This window comes from Mesocricetus auratus, unplaced genomic scaffold, assembly GCF_017639785.1.
Source record: "Mesocricetus auratus isolate SY011 unplaced genomic scaffold, BCM_Maur_2.0 Super-Scaffold_100014, whole genome shotgun sequence".
Lineage (NCBI taxonomy): Eukaryota > Metazoa > Chordata > Mammalia > Rodentia > Cricetidae > Mesocricetus > Mesocricetus auratus.
The window spans coordinates 31,724,691-31,745,859 of record NW_024429197.1 but is presented as its reverse complement, the minus strand read 5'-3'; the positions used below and the strand labels follow the sequence as shown (position 1 = coordinate 31,745,859).

Sequence of the window (21,169 nt, the reverse complement as noted above, 5' to 3'; positions counted from 1 at the left end):
GGTTTAGGTCCTGAATTTGAATGGACTCCCAGGACCCCAGGAAAAAAGGCCCAGTATGACAGCATGTGACTGTAATCTCATCCTTGGTGGGAGAAGGGTGCTGATAGGCAGATTCCTGCATCACACTGGCCGGGCAGCCTAGCCAGATTGATGAAGGTCAAGTTCAGTGAGGAAATTCAGAAACAAGGTGGAGAACAAGGGAGGGAAGGACAGCTGATGTTGACCTCAGGTTTCCATATGAGTGCACACAGACACACAAGAGATTGGTACTTTTAGTAGAGGCATTTAAAGGACAACTACTCACAATAAGTTCAATAAAAGTCATTTTCTTGCAGTTACCCATTAGATAGATTGGGTCCTTTTAAAATCCAAGGACAGATATGAGAGCATAGGGATTTGATAGTGTTTTGAACAATTTGTTGTTTGTTATCCTAAGAATTCATTATTTTTAAATACAATTTATTTTTAAGAAAAGATATTTTATGTACATTAGTGTTTTGACTGCATGTATGTCTGTGTGAGGATGTCAGCAGGTCCCCTAGACCTGGAGTTCTGTGGGCCTAGAGATAGCTCAGAGGTTAAGAGCACTGACTCTTCTTCCAGGTGTCCCAAGTTCAATTCCCAGCAACTACATGGTGACTCACAACCACCTGTAATGAGATCTGGTGCCCTCTTCTGGTGTGTAGGTATACATGCAGGCAGAACACTCTACATAATAAATAAATAAATAAATCTTTTAAAAGAAAAAGAACTGGAGTTGTAGACAGTTGTGGTGAATTATGGGTGCTGGGAACTGAACCCAGGTACCCTGGAAGAGCAGACAGTGCTCATAACTACTGAGCCATCTTTCCAGCCCCAAATTATTTTATTATTAATAATAATTTTCCCCATTTCTTGTAAAAGACTATTAAAACAGAAGAATGTTAAGATCCTGTGACTTGAAGAAACACTATATAAGAAGTCTGGACACATGTTTGTGGTTATTTATTCATAAAGGTTCCATTGAATGTAATTGGTAAGTTCAGATTTTAAGAACTTCTTTAACTGAGTGTGCCCATGTTTGCATTTAGTCCCATCATGTGGGATAGAGGTAGGCAGGGTCCATAGCAAGTTTCAGCATGTCTCACAAATAAACAAAACCCCAAGTTTTTAAAGTTTATTTTTTTAATGTGTGAGAGTGCTCTGCCTGCTTGTATATATGAGCACCATGTGTGGCTTGTTGCCCATGTAGGCCAGAAGAGGCATTGGAGCACCTAGAATTGGGGTAACAGGTAATTGTGAGCTGCTATGCTGGTGCTGAGAACCACCTCTGTTTTCTGTTTTTAATAGTTAAGCCACCTCCCTAGCCCGAATTCAGAATTTTTCTTTTCTTTCTTCCTTTCCCTCCCTCTCTCCTTCTCTCCCTCTCTCCTTCTCTCCCTCTCTCCTTCCCTCCCTCCCTCCCTCCCTCCCTCCCTCCCTCCCTCCCTCCCTCCCTCCCTCTCTCTCTCTCTCTCTCTCTCTCTCTCTCTCTCTCTCTCTTTCAAAAGTAGCAATAAAAATCTTCCACTGACAATGGCAGAGGATAATGCCACTCTACCATATCAGTAACTTAGACAAACCAGAACAGTGCAGACTCAGGCAGCAATAGCTCATCTTTGTAAAGTTACATTAACAGAGTGTGGTTGCTAGTAATGCAAATTAGTCTTAATTTATTTTAGTTACCTCAGTTATTTTACCTTGATCAGAGTAAAGTTGTTTTGTGGTTTTTTTTGTTTTGTTTTGTTTTTTATTTTGGTTTTGGTTTTTTGAGACAGGATTTCTCTGTGTAACAGTTCTGGCTGTCCTGGAACTCGATTTGTAGACCAGGCTGGCCTCAAGCTCACAGAGTGTTGGGATTACAGATGTTTGCCATAATTGTCTGGCGGGTATTTTGTGTTCTTTTCTTCACGCTGTCTTTGGAAATCTCATGTGTTTCTCACTGTACAGCTTACCTCAATTCAGTGCTGCCACATTTCAAGTTCTCAGCATCTATGTCTGACAAGTGGTTGTTGAGCTTGGAAGCATGGCTCTGAAATCTAATGATTGTGGTGACACTGATCTTAGAAGAGTCAGAAATCAGGCATGGCAGCACATGCCTGTAGTCTTACCACTTGGGCAGCTGAGGCAGGAGAAATGCTGGCTTGAGGCCAGCCAGTACTGCACATTAGCTATAGACTAGCTTTGGCAGCATAGAAAGATCCACTCTCCAAAATAACAGATAGGTCTGGCGAGATGGTTTAGTGGGTAAAGCACTTGCTGTGTAACCACGTGGACTGGTTCAAATCCTGAGAACCCAAGTAATTTATTTAAAAATTATTCTGTGTGTATAGGTGTTTGGCCTGCATGTATGTCTGTACAGCATCTGCATGCTTGGTGCCTGCAGAAACCATAAGAGGGTGTTAGCTCCTCTGGAACTGGAGGTTGTGAGCTGCTTTGTGGATGCTGGGAATTGAACATTGGTGTGTCAGCCCAGGCTTTTAATATCAGCAAACAAGGCAGAAGGATCCACTTGATCTACACAGCAAGTCCCAGGTCAGCCAAGATTGCACAGGAAGACCCTGGATTATTACTGCTTTTAGACTAAAGCTGTAAAATACTGGATAAAAATTGAGTTTGCTACCTGTATATTCTGACTTACATTTGCAGGTATTCTGCATTATGTCATTCTTCTATCAGAGTGCTAAAGACTGTGTGTGTGTGTGTGTGTGTGTGTGTGTGTGTACGTGCGCGCGCGCACGTGCGTGCGTACATGCAGGTCCATACATACATGCATGTAGGTGTGTGGTACTAGGGAAGGAATACAGGAGGTGATGTAACTAGACTATAAAAGTCACGAGATAGTGGATCCACGTAGTAAAGAATGACGGCTGTTTTCTTGGTATAACAGCTTGAAATCAAGTGTGTGGGGAAATTACAATGAGACTAACTTTTCCTTTGTGACTCAGTGTTATTTATTATTGCTCAAGTGTTTCTGTGAACACTACCTCCCATGCTGCCTGCAAGTATTTCAACTATGCCCATCTTAGGAAATATCTCTAATAAGTGATCATTGTGAAAGAACAAATGATTGGACTTGAAGTTGCTATGGCATACTCACCATATGCATCAAATTTTGTTCCTTTTCCAAAATTCTAGTGTATGGTAAAGAATTGTTAAATACATAAACCCGTAAGCAGGCAGAATCAATAGCAGCACAGTCTGTGAAGCTGGAAAGCAGATGTTCAGCAGGTCCCAGAGACACGTCTAGGTTGACTGTGGGAAGGGCTCTTGGTACCTTTGTAATCAAGGTTAGGGGCCCAAAGAAGGAGGTTCAGAAACAAACCATTTAGGACCCTAGGCTCTCTGCTGCTAACTGCTCCTTCCCCACTCCAGCCTAGAATATGGGCCTGGACTTGGGGGTGCCTGGCAGTGTGGGGACTGTGTACCAGGTGAGTTTCACTGAACTCTGGGGCCCTGCCCTTCTCACAAGGACAGTAGACGACTGTTCTCGGGTAATGTAGGGACAAAGACGTCAGATGACTGAGTGTGGAGTTCACCTCAGAGTCCATGCTGATTACCTTTCAGGAAGCCTGTCAGCTCCAAGAACTTTAGTCAGCTCCTTGGGAAGTTCCACTTGCAGTCAGGAGCCAAGCATCATTGGCTTTCTGAGAGGAAAGGCTTTAAAATGGCTGATAGAGACCAAAGGAAGCAAAGGGAAGACAGTATGAAAACAAAAGAACTATCATCAAAAATCCACAGAAATAGGCATATTATATTTTTGAGCAAAAGTAGGGAGCTAAAATAAGAAGGAACAAGATAGCATACAAGGGCTCTTGAAATTCAAAACACAATAACTGGGGTAATTTCACTCCTGGTTGTGAATGCAGTGCAATGTGACATATTTCTCCTCCCTGAACACTTGCCACAATAGGCTAACATCCTTCATCTGTACTTCTCTCTTCTCTTACTGTAATAGTTGTGTTATTTTAAAATTATATTATTTGGGGCTGGAGAGATGGCTTAGTAGTTAAGAACACTGCTCTCTCTTCCAGTGGACTGGGTTCAATTCCCAGCATCCAAATCTACTAACAACTGTAACTCTAGTATCTAACACCCTCACATGCAGGCAAAATACCAATGCACATAAAATAAAATAAATAAATTTTAAAAAACTATTATTTGCTCTTGACCTTTCAAAGACTAAGCTTTCCTTCCTCTTTTCTTTTCTTTTTTTTTTTTTTTTTTTTTTTTTTTTTTTTTTTTTTTGGTTTGTTTCAAGACAAGGTTTCTCTGTATTGTTTTGGAGGCTGTTCTGGAACTCAATCTGTAGAACAAGCTGGCCTCTAACTCACAGAGATCCACCTGCCTTTGCCACCCAGGTGCTGGGATTAAAGGCGTGCCCACCAGCGTCCAGCTTTACACTTTCATTTCTTAACCGTACCAACTGTAAATAAAATCAGTCTCACTGTGTGCGCTGCCTCTTGCCCCATCTACTACTGCTCACTGGCACCCATCCTCTAGAATTGTAAAACCTAATTTAGGATTAAAAAGAAAGAGAAGAGCAGTTTAGTAAAGATTAAAGTTCTGGTCCTTTCTGCTGCAGTCAGGATAAAAGATGTCCACTGTCACCAGTGATAAGCAAAGTGTGGGATATTGGACTTCACTGGGTCCTGGTGACTGATTGACTAAGAACACACATGGCTTTGTAGATGTGTACATTATCTATAATGAAAATTTCTTAGACTGGCTTGGCTTTTTTTTTGTTTTGTTTTCTTGAGACGGTTTCTTGTGTAGCCCTGGCTGTGCTGGAACTCACTCTGCAGACCAGGCTGGCCTCGAACTCACAAAGACCTACCTGTTTCTGCCTCCCGAGCACTGGGATTAAATACGTGTGCCACCAACACCTGACTCTTGACTTGACTTTTAAAATTTGTATTTAAAAATTCTTTTTGACATTTATTTTGTGTGTGTGGACTTGCATGAGGAAGTCAGAGCACATCTTGTAGGAGTCATTTCTCTCCTGGGTGGGTCCTGGGAATTGAACTCCAGGGAACTTAGGTCACCGAGCTTTGCAGCCAGTACCTCTACCCACTGAGATGTCTCAGGCCTCGCCTACCCTGGCTTTCAGGATAATCTGAACTAATGTGTTTTCTTTCTTTCTGATCTAGGCTGTCGACAAGTACTTTAAGCTACCTCATGCTTCTAGTAAACCACCCCGGATTTCAGGAAGTCTTGTGGACTCATCCTACAAAACATTAAGATTTGCCTTCAGGGCCTCACTGAAAACTGCTATCTACCGCATAGCCACCACGTTTGGTGAACATCTGAAGTAAGTTTACCCATCTGATCCACACGGATGGCCTATGTCAGGAGTCCTCTGAGATTGGGTATGAGAGGGCTTGTGGAGTGAAAGCTATCTTATAGGTCCTTGATGGTTCTCTGTGAGTAGAACTTACATATGGACTTGGTATTTATATTTAAAATTTCTGTTCATGACTGTCTTTGGGAATTTCTTTCAAATGACAGAAAGTTATAATAGGAATTTGTGATATAGTTAAGTTACCAAAAGATCCTTAAATGAGAAAAAGAAGTCCTGAGTGCCTTTTCACAAAAGCATATTAAAAATAATTCTCTTGTTACATTTTGGTCAAGAAACTGAGACTCGGGTACTTGGGTTAGCAGAATATTCCATAAATGAGGCTGTGGCACTTTGTGAATCATGCTGGAAAAATACCGGCAGATCACAACACCTTCAGAAACTGAACCCGAGAGAAACCACAAGTGCCAGGCCTGTTTATATTTAGTTTCATTGATGTTTACTGCTTTGCTCTAATGAAATGCTGTAGCTGGACAGGATGAAGGATACTGGTTTCCTAACTAAGCTGTGTTTATTGTAATTAGAATGAGTTCTAGAAGGCATGAGAGAGTGTTCTGCCTTTTTTTATGTCGTCAGGAACAGAGTACTGTGTATGCCTGCTTTTGCTTTCTTTTACTTACACAGTACAAGGCAGTAGCAATAGCAAATATTCCCAGCACACTTTGGTTCTGTTTGAGACTGTAACACAACCATAAATGTTCCTGTATCATTGAGACATTTATTTAATTATTTAAAAGCAAATAAAAATCATGTGTTAACTTCCAGACCTGTGCTGTCTAAGCTGATGGCCATGGATTGTAGCTTTTTGTTTCTTTTTCTCAACCATTTTGTGAGGGGCAAGGGTTATCCTAATTACACAGGTGTGTCAGCACAGGCACAGAACACTTAACCCTCGTGTGATAGTACATTCATGTTAGGACATGAACCTGAAAGGAGGTCATGCTTGCTCTTAAAAATTCTGTCCTCTCAGGTCTCTTAGGTGGTGGTGACACACTCTTTTAATCCAGCACTTGAGAGGCAAAGTCAGGTGGATCTCTGAGTGCAAGGCCATCCAGGACTACACAGGGAAACCCTGTCTCAAAACAAACAAAATCTGTCCTCTGTCCATTTACAGCACTAGTCTGTCTCTAGGCTGGGAGCTGGCATAGAAGATGTGCTCAATTCACTCACTGATACAGAAAATGAGTAGGTGTGTGTATCTACTGACAGCAAAAGTAGAGAGATGGGGGTGCAGATAAGGATTTATTAGCTAAGAAAGGTAGACGGCAGATTGAAGGTTATGAGAATGAAGTTCTGCCTTTGTCCTTCCTCTGAGGAGGAAAGCCATATTTTATGTCACTGGCACCACAGAGCAGAGTCAACAGAGTGGCACAGTAGAAAGAGTCTTAGCTCTGGAGTTGCTCGAACATGTGGGTTTCTGTTTGACTACAGGATTGCTGTCTGTGGTTGTGAGGAAGTTACTGAAGCAGCTCAGCCAGGGTCGGGCATACAAGTAGTCAGTTATAGAGCCAGCATTCAGACCATATCTTGCTAACTCTGGTTCTAGCTGCAGCGTCTGCACTCTTAACCAGTGAGCCATGTGGTCCTTCAGCTCTGAACCTGTAGATGGTATTTAGGCTCCCACGTTGCTTTGTTTGGTGTTGATAGAGAAAAAAATAGAATTGGCCATCTATGTAAAGCCCAGCATACAACATGTTATCCCTGTGTAATAGCTTAATTATTCACCCACTTGCTCCACCCTGAGAACTAGGTACAGATGAGGTAAACTCTTTGGTTTTTTGACACAGGGTCTCTCTATGTAGCCCTGACTGCCCTGAAGCTTGACATGTAGGCCAGCCCAACCTTGAACTCAGAGATCCACCTGCCTTTGCCTCCTGAGTGCAGAGTTAACAGATGTGAACCATTGACTCATAACTAGGCAAATTTGGTTTACTTCCACATTATAACATCAAAATGTACTTGTGGCAGAGCTTAGAGCAATTCTCTACCTGCTACTGCAAAGTTATGGGGCAAGATGGTGGTTGGTTAGTGGCACCCACCTCGTGAGCACCTTCCTGGGCACCTTTTTTCACAGTGAAGTGGCTCCAGTAGAGGTTTCTTTGTGGGGTCAGGAAGCAGAGATGATGAAGAATCATTGTAGGATAACCTGTAGCAAAGGCATTAAAACAAGACATCTGTGGCACTAAAAAGGGTGTGCTTCAGCTGTCTGGAATTTCATCGTTCAATGATGATTGTATTATTAATTAAAAACTCAAAAGTCTCTGTGTGTTGACACACAGCTTTAATCCCAGCACTCAGGAGGCAGAGGCAGGGGGATCTCTGAGTTCAAGGCCAGCCTGGGCTACAGTGTGAGTTCCAGGACAGCCAGGGCTGTTACACAGACAAACCCTGGCTCAAAACAAAAACAAAAAACAAATAGAGAAACCAACATTTTTGTTACATTCAACTTTTGTCCAAAAGTTTACAAAGAAGTTGTGCACTAGTTGTAGGGTGTATTTGCCTGCCTTGTGCCAAGATAATGTGCTTTTGTGATGGAGAGTAGAGGGAGAACTGAGTCCCCATCCATAACATGGTGTATGTTCAAAGGGAGAAATAAATCCAAGCCACCAAGCTGTTACCTTTGAAAACGATTAATGGAATCTATTGTGTTTTAACCAAACATTTTAGTTTAAAGGATTTTATATTAAAAGCAATTCAAATACTCTACAATTCAAAGATAATGTTTGAATCTGGTTTGAATAAAATAATAAAATCCAGAAAATCTACTGCAGGGCCTGGAACTCTGCACAGCAGGTTCCATGGTAGAGCAGGTTAGAGCGATGCCTGCACTTGTCAGTCTGAATTTGCTCTGGTCTTTCAGAAGGTAGAAACATGCCATTGCCCAGTGTGAGCCCTTGCCTTCATTAGATGGAAAAAGGTTTTCATCCAGCTTTTTCAGAAGTACTAAATAAGTGAAGATTCTATTCATTTTTAATTGTTTTGAAAAATATTGACTCTGCGCTCTGTGGTTCACTTAATATGCTTAATGTAAAATAAAGCTTATGCTTTGCATTTATGTTTCATTTAGTGCTGTGCAAGCATCTGCAGAACATCAGAAAAGACTTCAACAGTTCTTGGAGTTCAAAGAATAGTTAAGTAATATAAACTGTGTTCATTACCCTGCTGATACAACTACAGATGGGACAGTAAATGTTCAGCATTCTTGGATCAGAAGAAAATGGACTAATTAGATGCTTCCTTTGTCGTGGTGCTTGCTTTGAAAACTATACTTTAATGGGAGAAATCATGGAAAGAAATTCTCAGCAGAATAACCGAAAACTGCCTTTTCTGTACCAAATGCTTTTTGTGTGTGTGGTATAATAAAATCTTTATTCAGCTTTACAGGAGCATCTATGGCAGCCGAACTGTCTCTCGCTCATATAACTTGATAATAATTACTCACAATTTTTTCTTAGAATTTACTTTTGAAAAGAGTGGAGCCAGCTCAGAAGTTAAAGTGGGGTGACTTGATACTATCTTCCTAATCACTTTAAGAGTTTAGCTCTTTGTAAACTCAAAATACATAAACTTAAGATTAGTTTGTTTACTAGAGGATAAAAATGGTAACAGTGGGGAAAAATTCACAGTAAAAATATTGTCTACAGGACATATTTTGTTAATCTGTTAGGTTGTGTTTTTGTTTCCAGGGACAAATTAAATTTGCATGATTGTCCAAAAAGAGTCTCAATTTACAGATGCTAACTCTATATAAAGGAATGTGGAAAAATTGAGTTCTTAAGTTACACGATTAAACGTTCACATTTGGTTTTTGAGAAATAATTGAGCAACATCTATGAATTCATTTTGTGTTATGCTAGTAAACAATGAGAATATGGGCATTTCCCAGCCAGTTTTGCTTTCTGTTTGAAACAACATTAGGCGACTGGCAGAGGTTTTCAAATGAGGGAAAAGGTTTTGTAAGAAGACCTTGGAAGCTTCCCATTCCCCTACTGTTTGTCTTTACCAGATCAAATTATGTTGTGAATCTAGTCTGTCTTCACACAGGGAGCAGCCTCAGCTGTGTTAACTGGCTAATTAAAATATAATAGGACAATTTTTAGAGCCACAGTCATCAAGTAGTGAGCGAAGCCAGGATGTTTTAAGGGCTCACTGTACTCAGGAGTGTGTATGTCCCAAATGTACATGTGGTCATTTTATGACTTATTAGATCATTTCTTTGGAGATGAAACATTGGAGGTCCTGCTGGTAGATATTCATTGGACTAGCTTTGGACCAAATCCTCCTTCATAAATCCTTTCCTGTTATCTTTCCCTCTAGTGTCCCCAAAAGATTTCCTTTCAAGTCAGCACAGTATTGTATAGCAATCTTAACTGTGATGTGTGTGCCTAACCTTTGTTGACCTCATTGATGTATTATGTCTTTTAGTAGTGTATTTTAGTTCCAAAACCTATCACCCCTTTAACCAACACAGGGAAAATTATAAATGAATCCTGCTAGGTTTAAAAGTGTCCTTATGGGACAATTCCCCAGTTGTCAAGTTTTGGGTCTTTTAAGTGCCCCCTCTACCTTGTGTGTGAAGTTGACTTGATCGTTCTTTTCAGTGTGAAAGTTGGATTTCCAGTGTGTTAGTTTCTTATGGATGACAAGAGAAGCATGGCTAGGTAATGGAGAACTGTTGTGTTCTGTGAATTAAAGCCATAAGCTTTTTATATTCCCTGGCTGCCTCTGACTGAAGCATTTCAGGAGACAAGCCCTTAATCTTGTGTTTCCATAAAGAATTGTGGCATCTAACTCACAGAAGAGGGCGATTCCTTTAAACTTCGACGTATTTCTATGAAATGTCTGGTTCATTTTAGGTTCTTGTCAGTCTTATATCCTCTGGGTGAAAGTGTATTTGATAGCAGTATGAATATTTCTGGGTGTGCTGTGTATGAGATAGCGACTACACCGTGTCTGTCCGGTGGGGCGCAAGGCACTGCCTGTCCTTGTAGTTCTGCATTGTATTTGGAAGGTGGAAGGGATCAAGGGATCAACCATTTTCTTCATTCTATGTTGGTGGGCGAGGGTGCTCCTAAAACACACCCTCCTTCCTGCACTAAGGAGGACCTGGGGGAGAACAAGAGGAGAGAAACATTTCCTTTGGTGAAGTTTCATCCTGCTGACAAGCCTACTGATGTGATGGCCTGAAAATTAGAGTCTTTGGAAGCCTTTCTCTGGCTGTGAGTACAAAACATGATTTTATCAGCACCTGTGTTTGTGACTCTAATGGGACATACAAAGCCACAAAACTGCTTTTGTAGAGTAGTGGGAAACTTCTGGAATAAACCTTATACTGGTGAGTAAACATGGAGAAGTCACTGGGTTCCTGTGTTGGATTTTTTCATGAGTGTTTGTGTGTCTTCCTATAGTAATAACTATTTATGATAATCTGTTTATATCCTTTTGTATATCATTGATACTGAATTGGTAGAAGAATAAAGTGACAATTCTTAACTGAGACTGTTCATTGAAATCTGTGAATCTCTCGGTGTGTTTCCTTAAAACCATTGCAGGTTAGCCTCAGAGTTGTTGCTCATAAAACCTGCACAGGGGTTAACTTTGTGAGTAATCTGCTTTTGCCCAGTTGGTCCGCTGGGTGATCTGTGTTTAGTAGTAATTTCAAAGAGCCTGAATTCTGAAAAATCTTTTTTTTTTTTTTTTTTTTTTTTTTGCCTTGGCTCTTTCTTCCAATACTAAACAAAGAATGCAGGTGCTGAAAGCCATCTCTTACCAGAGGTTTCTTTTCTTGCCAAAATAGTATTTCTAAACAGATCAGGTTTCCCAAGCTAACAGTTCTGTCGTCAGCTTTACTTAATTAGTTTGAACTTCACCTCTAGGTAGCTGGGTAGTAGGCTGCCTCTGATGCTCTCCTAATCCCCAGTCACCTTTTAAATTGAATCACTTACTACATCCATCAGTAACTAGTCCAACTACTGTTAGCAAGTTGTTCATTCTAATGTTTATGAGTGTTATGGCCTAATTAATTAGTTTGAAGACAGCCTTCTATATGGCCAGGACTGATCTCAAACCCATGGTAATCCTCCTGCTTCAGCCTCCTGAGTGCCAGCTTCTATACAGGTGTGTTTCATGCCTGGCTTCTGCCTATCATTTAAAAGTAAGCTGAAGTTACAGGAATGTACCACTGTTCCCAGTGAGAATTTGCCATCACAGCAGTGATGAGACTGTTAAACCCATAGGACCTGATGCTTGTTCCCTTTACCTGACTTCACTTTTTGCTAACTTTGTGTGTGTGTGTGTGTGTGTGTGTGTGTGTGTGTGTGTGTGTGTGTGTGTGTGTGTGTTGTGTGTGTTGTGTGTGTGTTGCGTGTGAAGGGCCTGTGGAGGCCAGAAGAGGGCCCTGCAACCCAGGAGCTGGTGCTACAGTGCCAGTGAGCTATCTACGGTGCTGGGAACTAACTGAACTCGGGTCCTTTGGAAGCACAGCAAGCTGCTGAATCATCTCTCCAGCCCCCAGACTTCCCAGCCCCGGTTCTTTAGAACAATCTTTAACTTCCCACATACATACTCCATACATCAGTGTGATCCCTTACCCAGCACCCCCCCAAAGTTTTGTCATTCTCCTTTTGGGCCTAGTGAGTATCCACCCCCACCCCCCAACCCCCGACAGGGTTTCTCTGTAGCTTTGGAGCCTATCCTGGAATTTGTTCTGTAGACCATGGCTGACCTCGAACTCACAGACATCCGCCTGCCTCCGCCTCCCGAGTGCTGGGATGAAAGGCGTGCACCACTACTGCCCGGCTGGGCCTCGTTGGTATTAAATCAAGCTGAGCACAGATTTGCCTCCCCTTGAACACTATGAGCTCCACTCCTACCCTGATTTTAATCACCACCTTCAGTAAACTTATCTGCAGTACTGAAATGCAGGCACGATTCATTTGGATTCTTTGTCAGCCTTATCTTCCCGGAGCTTTACATCTTTAAACATGGAGTGTCCTTAGGTGTGGTGGTGCTAGCCCACTCTGCTGTGTTTCAGACAACATAGCTGCTGCTTGCCGTTGGGTTTCATGTTCCATCCGGCCTGCACCCACAGCTTTCCCTGGATACTGTCGAGTTTTCCTCACAGGCGATCCCGCTGGTAGAGTGGTTTTGGAAATCCTATGTGATATCACTGACAGAAATATTGGGAGATGGCTTCTCAGTCACAGATCATGACTTTTTGAAGCCATGTTGACTCTTGATTTATTCTTTTGTCCCTGAATCCACTGGTAATAGTCCATTGGTTCCTTCCTCACCGTATCATCACTCTTCTTACAATTTCCATCCCTAAACTAGTACAAACTAGACAGGAAAGTTGATCCTCAAGGCACAGATAGTGTCAGTGAGCCAAAGTATAGATTGCATCTAGGCCCTCTAAGAACGCGAACACTCAGTATCTCTATGTGGTTCTCTGCTTTTCCCTCTTCCCTGCTGACTGGCTTTCTGCTCCTCCAGCTGCCCTCTAGCTCCTGAGTTTATGTAATGGAAACTGACCAGCTGTTTCTGAATGCCAGCTGAATTCCTGATGGAAAGAAATTGGTCCAAGAGGATCAAGTGTCAGTTATGCCCTGGGCAAGGTCACGCAGTGCTAGCTCGCTTGGCTTCTGAAAAGCCTATCTTTACTGCTGAGAGCAAGGTGGGTGGTAAAGAGATGATAGATAAAATGAGGGGCTGGGGGCAGGCTTCAAAAAGGATAACAAGGAAGACCTAGCAGAAGCTGGTCTTGATCCTCTGGAGGAGGACAGCACCCTAGGACTGATTGCCACAGTTCAAAGTAACCAGGAACCGGAAGACAGCAACTGGAGAGAACCAACAAAAGCAACAGGACATCCACACAGATGCAGAGGGTTTCCCGATAGAGCTGTCACACACACTTAAGTAATTAAGATTCCTTAGTGAAATTAGAATTCAGTAGAGAACTGGAAACCATGTATATACACAGAAGTCACGCAATTCATTTTTGTTTATACAAACAAGATTTGAAAAAGCCATAAAAATTCTAGAACAAAAAATTAACCTGAAAGGAGTTCATTAACCCATCATTTCATTTTTTTTTTGAGATAAGTAGCTCAGGCTGGCCTCCAACTTCTTGTTCTCCACTTCCCACTGCTGGGATTACAGGCACCCGAAGCCATGTCAGTTTATGTAGCTCTAGGATTGAACCCATTGTATGTGCTAGGCAATTGCTTTGCCAACTGAGCTACAGCTCCAAGTCCCGTATCCAGCATTTTTCAAATATGGGGTGGGGACGTAAATAAAGACAAAAGCTGAGAAATTCTTACATGAGAGAAACTTCTTTATGAAGTAGGGTTTTCTTTTCCCTCTAGAAAAATGGAAAAATGGTAAAGGAAACAAAAGAAGAGGAAAAGGTAAACATGAATATTGACTTAGAAAACTGTCTTGCAGGGTTTCATTATGTAAATGATTAGTATGTACACACAGACAGGTAAGTGAGCCCTTGGAAGTGAAGATGCTCTCAGGTCTACACATTGTAGTAAAGACCAGTGGTAGGCTGTTTGTGAGCTAGACTCATGCTGTGTATCTCAAGCTGCTCTCAAGCTTCTAAATGCTGTGACTGCCAACCTGTGTACCACCATGACCAGCGTGGTAGGCTTTGGTATGTTAGAATACGTGCATTGTAATTTAAGGATAACCACTCAAAGAATATAAAGGAAAATGGATGAAATGAAAAGATAGTGGTGCACGTGTTTAGTCCCAGCACTGGGGGTGGGGGTGGGGGAACAGAGGCAGGTGGATCTCTGAGTTTGAGGCCATCTTGGTCTGCAGAGAGTTCCAGGACAGCCAAGGCTATAAAGAGAAATCCTGTCTTGAAAAACAAAAACAAAGTATATAAACTGAAATAGAAATTTAAATCAAAATAGGTCTAATTAAGTATAAGTAAGCTAAATGTCTCAATTCCCTGCACTCAGTAGGCAGAGCCAGATGAGTTTTTGAGTTCAAGGCCAGCATGATCTACAGAGTGAGTTCTAGGACAGCCCAGGCTACAAAGAGAAACCCTGTCTTGAAAAGCCAAACCAAACCAAAACCAAAACCCATCATTAAACAATTTAAAAATCTGTTAGCTGTTAGCGAAAGACACATGTAAAAGTGTAAGGCTGGATATGTTGGAAATAAAAAGCTAGGAAAAGATAAAAATGGCAACATTTATAAAGCCAAGTATCATTACATATTTTGACAAAGTGTACCTTAAGGCAAAAAATAAAAAAAAAATTCTTGCTATAAATTAAGAAGAGTGTTTCAAAAAAGATTCAGTTCCTCAGTATACCTGGTAACAGTCTCAATGTACAAAAAAACATTAGCAAAACCATTTTATCTAAATGGCTCAAGGAAGACAGGTTGTTCAGCACTGGTGTTAGGGAGATAGAAATGGAAAATTTCATGAGATGCCTTTACATACTCATCAGAGAGGGCTGATATGCAGAGAAAGTAAAACTCAAAATTGTTGGAAGGAGTGAAAAAACTGACAAATCTTTCCTAACACTAAATAGAACTTTTCAGTTCCATCAAATGGTATAAGCCCAAGAAAATTAAAGGGCCATGTTCTCCAAAAGTCATGTCTACAAGATGCTTATTGCAGAATTTCCCCCAATAGTCTGGATCACCGGGTTTGGGTATGTAGCCCTGGCTGGCCTGGAACTTGCTTATGTCAAGAAGACTGACCTGGATCTTGCAATAATTGTCATGCCTCTGCCTCTGGAGTGCTGAATTATAGGTGTGTGCTACCGTTCTTGTTTCTTTTCTCCTTTTTTTCCCCCCCGATTTTTCAAGACAGGGTTTCTCTGCATAGCCCTGGCTGTTCTGGAACTTGCTCTGTAGACCAGGCTGGCCTCAAATTCACAGAGATCCAACTGCCTCTGGGATTAAAGGCATGTGCCACCATTGGTGGCCCTTTCTTGTTTCCTAAAGCCACTATTTCCCTTTGTAGTTGAGGCTGGCTTAGAAATTGCCATCCTGGAATTACAGGTATGCACCGTGTCAACTAATTTTGTGGTGCCAATAGTCATCCAAAGAGTAAGTTGTGCAGCAGTGTAAAAGGACCACAGACAAAGTAACACATGCCATGATAGCTTTATACGCATCTCAAGAAAAGGTAAAAGTTAATGGTAACAGAAGTCAGGATGGTGCTGCAGAGGAGGCTGCGTACTGACTCGGAAAGGAATGAGGTAAACTCGGAGCTTCTGGAATGTCGGTCTTAATTTGGATCACGTGAGTGTATACCTCACTGAATTGAGAATGTCAGACTTGTATGCTTTGATGTGCATAGTGCCTCAAGGAAAAAAGCCATAGAGCCTGACAAAACTACAAGGAAAAGGGGACAAATCATGAATTAGAACAAGACATTTTATATTTTACAGTTCTAGATAGCAAACGACTTTAGAAATCAAGGTTGTAGAATATTTGACTCGTGTGATTGGCAAACAACCTAATGATACGCAAGGAGCCCTGTAGCCGCCTCCAGAAGAACTGACATTCTTACAAGACATTCATGCAGCTGTTCACAAATCTGGCCAGAGGTTGGTTCACAAGGCAAGTCTCAGCCAATTTCTGAGGATTTAAATTCACTTAAAAGGACACCTTCCAGTGCTCAGGAGGCAGAGGCAGGTGTATTTCTGAGTTTAAGAACAGCCAAAGCTACATAGTAAACATTGTCTCAATAAATAAGTAGAATTAGTAAGAAAACCAAGGTAGATCCAAAAGGCGTATCCAATATGTTTTATTGTTTTGTTTTGGCTTGGTTTTTTAAGACAGGGTTTCTCTGTTTAACAGCTTTGGCTGTCCTGGAACTCACTTTGAGAACCAGGCTGGCCTCGAATTAAGAGATCTGCCTGCCTCTGCCTCCTGAGTGCTGGGACTAAAGGCGTGAGCCACTACCACCTGGCTCCATATGTTTTGAAATAAAAACAAAACAAAACAAAAAAACTTGCTTTTAAATCACCCACAACCCAAGAGGAAAATATAGGTAGGTAAATATTGGAAAAGTATTTTTCAAGGCTATGTTAAACGTTGTGAGATTTCTTTAAATGCATATACTAGAAAAGGAAGGCTGGACATGAATGTGCTAAGTCTGACTTCAAGAAGAATGTAGAGTTAATGTGCTCGCTGCAGTCTACCAGTCTTTGTTTGAGTGCCTGTGCATTGCGTGTGCATGTGGTCATCAGGCTTCTCTTTCTCAATGGTCTCTAAGTTCCTTGGGTTCAGGGACCATGGCTTATTCATGTCCCTAGTGACTACTAAAATACCGTGCATATGGTTGATCTTTGTTCAGACTCAAACTCGTCACTGTGTTAGGGATGTTATTAACCCAGCGTCTCAGACCCAGTGTTTATGAACCTGAACACATGATGAGAAGGAGTTGAGTGAGACTGACCAGCTGGGGGACGCCGCAGATAGACCAGAAAGGGGAATTGTGGTGACATATTGTTAATGATCTAATAAAGTTTGCCTGGAGATCAGAATACAAAGCTAGCCATGGCCATAGAAGCTGCACAGCTGTGGCACACACCTTTAATCCCACGACTCAGGAGACAGAGGCAGATGGCTCTCTGTGAGTTCAAGGCCACCCAGGGTTACACGAGAGTGAATCAGTCTAAAAGAGAATCAGAGCTCACACCTTTAATCCCAGCACTAGAGAGGTATATAAGATATGAGCAAGGTCTCGTATTCTGGCGATTAGTCTCCAGCCACGTTGGGGACAGGATCCCTTCCCCAGCCTTGGTAGAAGTAAGAGCTCTCCGGTAGCTTGGCTGCTTTGCTTTTCTGATCGTCAGCTTAAACCCCAATATCTGTCTCTGGGTTTTTATTATTTGTGCTACAGCAGACTGTTGCAGGGAGCAGTCAGTTTGTTGAATTATGGTATAAAATCTCTATTTTTAGCATGCCAGAAACTAACTATAATAATATTAATAACAGTAATAATACAGTGGCTGCCAAACCAAAGCACACAGTCCTAGGATGCCAACTTACAACAACGCACACAGTCCTATGATGCCAACTTACAACAACGCACACAGTCCTAGGATGCCAACTTACAACAACGCACACAGTCCTAGGATGCCAACTTACAACAACGCACACAGTCCTAGGATGCCAACTTACAACAACGCACACAGTCCTATGATGCCAACTTACAACAACGCACACAGTCCTATGATGCCAACTTACAACAACGCACACAGTCCTAGGATGCCAACTTACAACAACGCACACAGTCCTAGGATGCCAACTTACAACAACGCACACAGTCCTAGGATGCCAACTTACAACAACGCACACAGTCCTAGGATGCCAACTTACAACAACACACACAGTCCTATGATGCCAACTTACAACAACGTACACAGTCCTAGGATGCCAACTTACAACAACGCACACAGTCCTAGGATGCCAACTTACAACAACGCACACAGTCCTAGGATGCCAACTTACAACAACGCACACAGTCCTAGGATGCCAACTTACAACAACGCACACAGTCCTATGATGCCAACTTACAACAACGCACACAGTCCTAGGATGCCAACTTACAACAACGCACACAGTCCTAGGATGCCAACTTACAACAACGCACACAGTCCTAGGATGCCAACTTACAACAACGCACACAGTCCTATGATGCCAACTTACAACAACGCACACAGTCCTATGATGCCAACTTACAACAACGCACACAGTCCTAGGATGCCAACTTACAACAACGCACACAGTCCTAGGATGCCAACTTACAACAACGCACACAGTCCTAGGATGCCAACTTACAACAACGCACACAGTCCTAGGATGCCAACTTACAACAACGCACACAGTCCTATGATGCCAACTTACAACAACGTACACAGTCCTAGGATGCCAACTTACAACAACGCACACAGTCCTAGGATGCCAACTTACAACAACGCACACAGTCCTATGATGCCAACTTACAACAACGCACACAGTCCTATGATGCCAACTTACAACAACGCACACAGTCCTATGATGCCAACTTACAACTCCTGGTTGACCTCACACCTTAGGAGATGGGTATGTATACGTAAACATCTCAGCTAACAGACTGCTGGAAGGAAATGGTCCTGACTGCTTCCTAACTGGGTTTCTAGGCCCTGTGTGTAAGGGGGTTGCGGGGCTTTTTAAAGTGTTCTTTGTAGTGAGCTGTTCACTCCAGCTGAGTCAGACATGGGCTCCCAGGGATTTTTCCTTCCTTTTGTTGTAACGTCCCTAATGATGCATTCTGACTTTTTCACTCTGTTTTCTACACATTTGTCACCACTTCTGCGTTTGGATCTTCATGCTGGAAAATCTGAGGCTTACATGGAAGATTGATTTTTAATGCCCCTTGTGTTGTTTTTCTGCTATAACATTTGCATGCAATTATGTTATTTTAAAAATAGGAGACCATGGAGTTTGAAAAAAAAAGAATCTTCTGTGTGGATGAGCAAATGGAAAGACTGGCCTTTAATTCTGTTAACATCCCAATTACATCGTGGTAACCCTTGTGAAGATATCTGTCCCTTGTAATGCAACACCTAGTGTTCTAGTGACAGGGACTAGATCTTGGTAGACTCAAGCCTTGCTCAACCATGGAAGAGGTGATCGGAAGACTCGTGTTTCTTCTGGCCAGCAGAGGTCACTATTTCAGAGTGGTTAGGGGGAAATTTTCCATAGTCCACAAGCCTCTTTTGTTTGCAGGAGTGAGAGGTTTTTTTTTGTTTGTTTGTTTGTTTGTTTGGTTTTTATGAGACAGGGTTTCTCTGTATTGTTTTGGAGGCTATCGGTCCAGCCCGGCCTCGAACTCACAGAGATCCACCTGCCTCTGCCTCCCGAGTGTGCCACCACCGCCCGGCGAGGTTTTTAAATTTACCCCTGTCCCCCGATTTCCAAGAACTTTACACTGACTTTATCAACGGTTCTTTCTTTACTTTTTATTTCATTGTGCATGTATATGGGGCATGTTTGTATGAAGTCCAGAGGACAGCAGTGGGTGTCATCCTCAGGGACACTGTTCATCTCCTTTGAGATAGGATTTCTCTTTGGCCTGGAACTCACCTGTTATGCCAGGCTAGGTGAGCTCCACGGATCCTCTAGTCTCTGCCTCTCCAGCACTAGCATTTTTACATAGGTTTGGGGACTGGAACTCAGGGTCTCATGCTTGTAAGGCAAACACTTCGCTGAAGGAGCCATTACCCCAGCTCACTTTTTATTTCGAGACCCTGTCATTAAATTGCCAAGACTGGTCTTGATGACTTTGTAATTCAGGCTAGCCTTAAACTTGCAATTCTCCTGTCTCAACCCTCACCACCAGGCCTAGCTGAGAAGTGTGCTTTGTTAATTTATCTTGTTTATTGTTTTCATGTGTGTATGATTCTTGTATGTGTTGGGGTGTGTGTGGTATATAGTGCATAGAAATGTCTATGTGGGGTGCACGTATGTGTGTGTGCAGGCCTGTGCATATGGTTTATGTGTGGAGATCAGAAGACAACTCTTAGGAGTCATTCTATCCTTGACCCGTTGGTTCTGGGGATTGAACTCACGTAGTCAGGTCTTTGTGGCAAGTTCTTTTACATGTGGAGACATCTTGCAGACTTCCATCTCAGAAGTGTGCATCTTGAAGCAAAACTGTTGAAGTAGCTTGACACACAGAGATCCACCTGCCTCTGCCTCCTGAGTGCTGGGATTAAAGGCGTGTGCCACCAATGCCTGGCCCTCTTTGTTTTTTTTAATTTTATTTTTAATTGATTTATTTTTTATGTGCCTTGGTGTTTTCTCTGCATGCATGTCTGTGTGAGAGTGTCAGATCCCCTGGAACTGGGATTACAGATGGTTGTAAGCCGCCATGTGGTTGCTGGGAACTGAACCCAGGCTCTCTGGAAGAGCAGCCAATGCTCTTAACCACTGAGGCATCTCTCCAGTCCCCTATTCTTTTGGTTTTTGAGACAGGATCTTACCCCTATTCTTTTGGTTTTTGAGACAGGATCTTACTCTGTAGCCAACGCTGACTTAGAACTCATACTCCTGGCTCAGCCTCCCACGTTTCAGCGCTTCTCAGGGAGAGACCAGGCAGGATGCAGTCTCCTCTGGAGGTGGCTGAGAAGGGTTGCTGGTGAAATGGCTGACACCTGTGGGTGTGAAGGAACTGGAATTGTTAGTATTGACTTGAAGGCTTTTAGTTGGAGCAGCTGGTTGGGTGGAATTGCCTTTTGCCAGGCTAAGGAACAGGTTTGCTGGGGGCAGGGCCAGAGGCAAAGTAGCTCAGTTAACTTTGGCTTTGGAATAGAAATTTCATTTTTTCTTTTTTCATTAAAAAAGAAATCAGGGATCTCTGTGTGTTCCAGACCAGCCTGGTCTACAAGAGCTAGTTCCAGGACAGCCTCCAAAGCCACAGAGAAACCCTGTCTCAAAAAACCAAAACAAAACAAAACAATCAGGCTAGGCTATTGGTGCTACTATGGATTCCTTGAGGCTGTCAGGGATTCAGGTCCCTTCTAGGCAACAAGAAGAGAGATGGAAGGGAGAATGGGCCTCTCCTCACCCCACCTTTAAAAGAGACCTGAAAATCCATACGTTTACATTCTTTTTTTTTTTTTTTTTTTTTTTTTTTGGCTTTGGAGACTGTCCTGGAACTAGCTCTTGTAGACCAGACTGATCTCAAACTTCACAGAGATCCACCTGCCTCTGCCTCCCAAGTGCTGGGATCAAAGGCGTGCACCACCAACGCCCAGAAATCACATGACCATATCT

General features: G+C 42.4%; 1 protein-coding gene across 1 annotated transcript in view; it reads left to right on the top strand.

Annotated features, from left to right (window-relative positions):
• Ndc1 (NDC1 transmembrane nucleoporin) overlaps window positions 1-10,874 on the top strand; it is a 44,863-nt gene extending 33,989 nt beyond the window's left edge. The window contains exons 17-18 of the mRNA XM_005072154.4: window positions 5,169-5,329; window positions 8,445-10,874. Coding sequence (XP_005072211.2) covers window positions 5,169-5,329; window positions 8,445-8,508 — 225 coding nt within the window. The 3' untranslated portion in view covers window positions 8,509-10,874. The remainder of the gene's footprint in view (window positions 1-5,168; window positions 5,330-8,444) is intronic.
• Window positions 10,875-21,169: the final 10,295 nt, after the last annotated feature.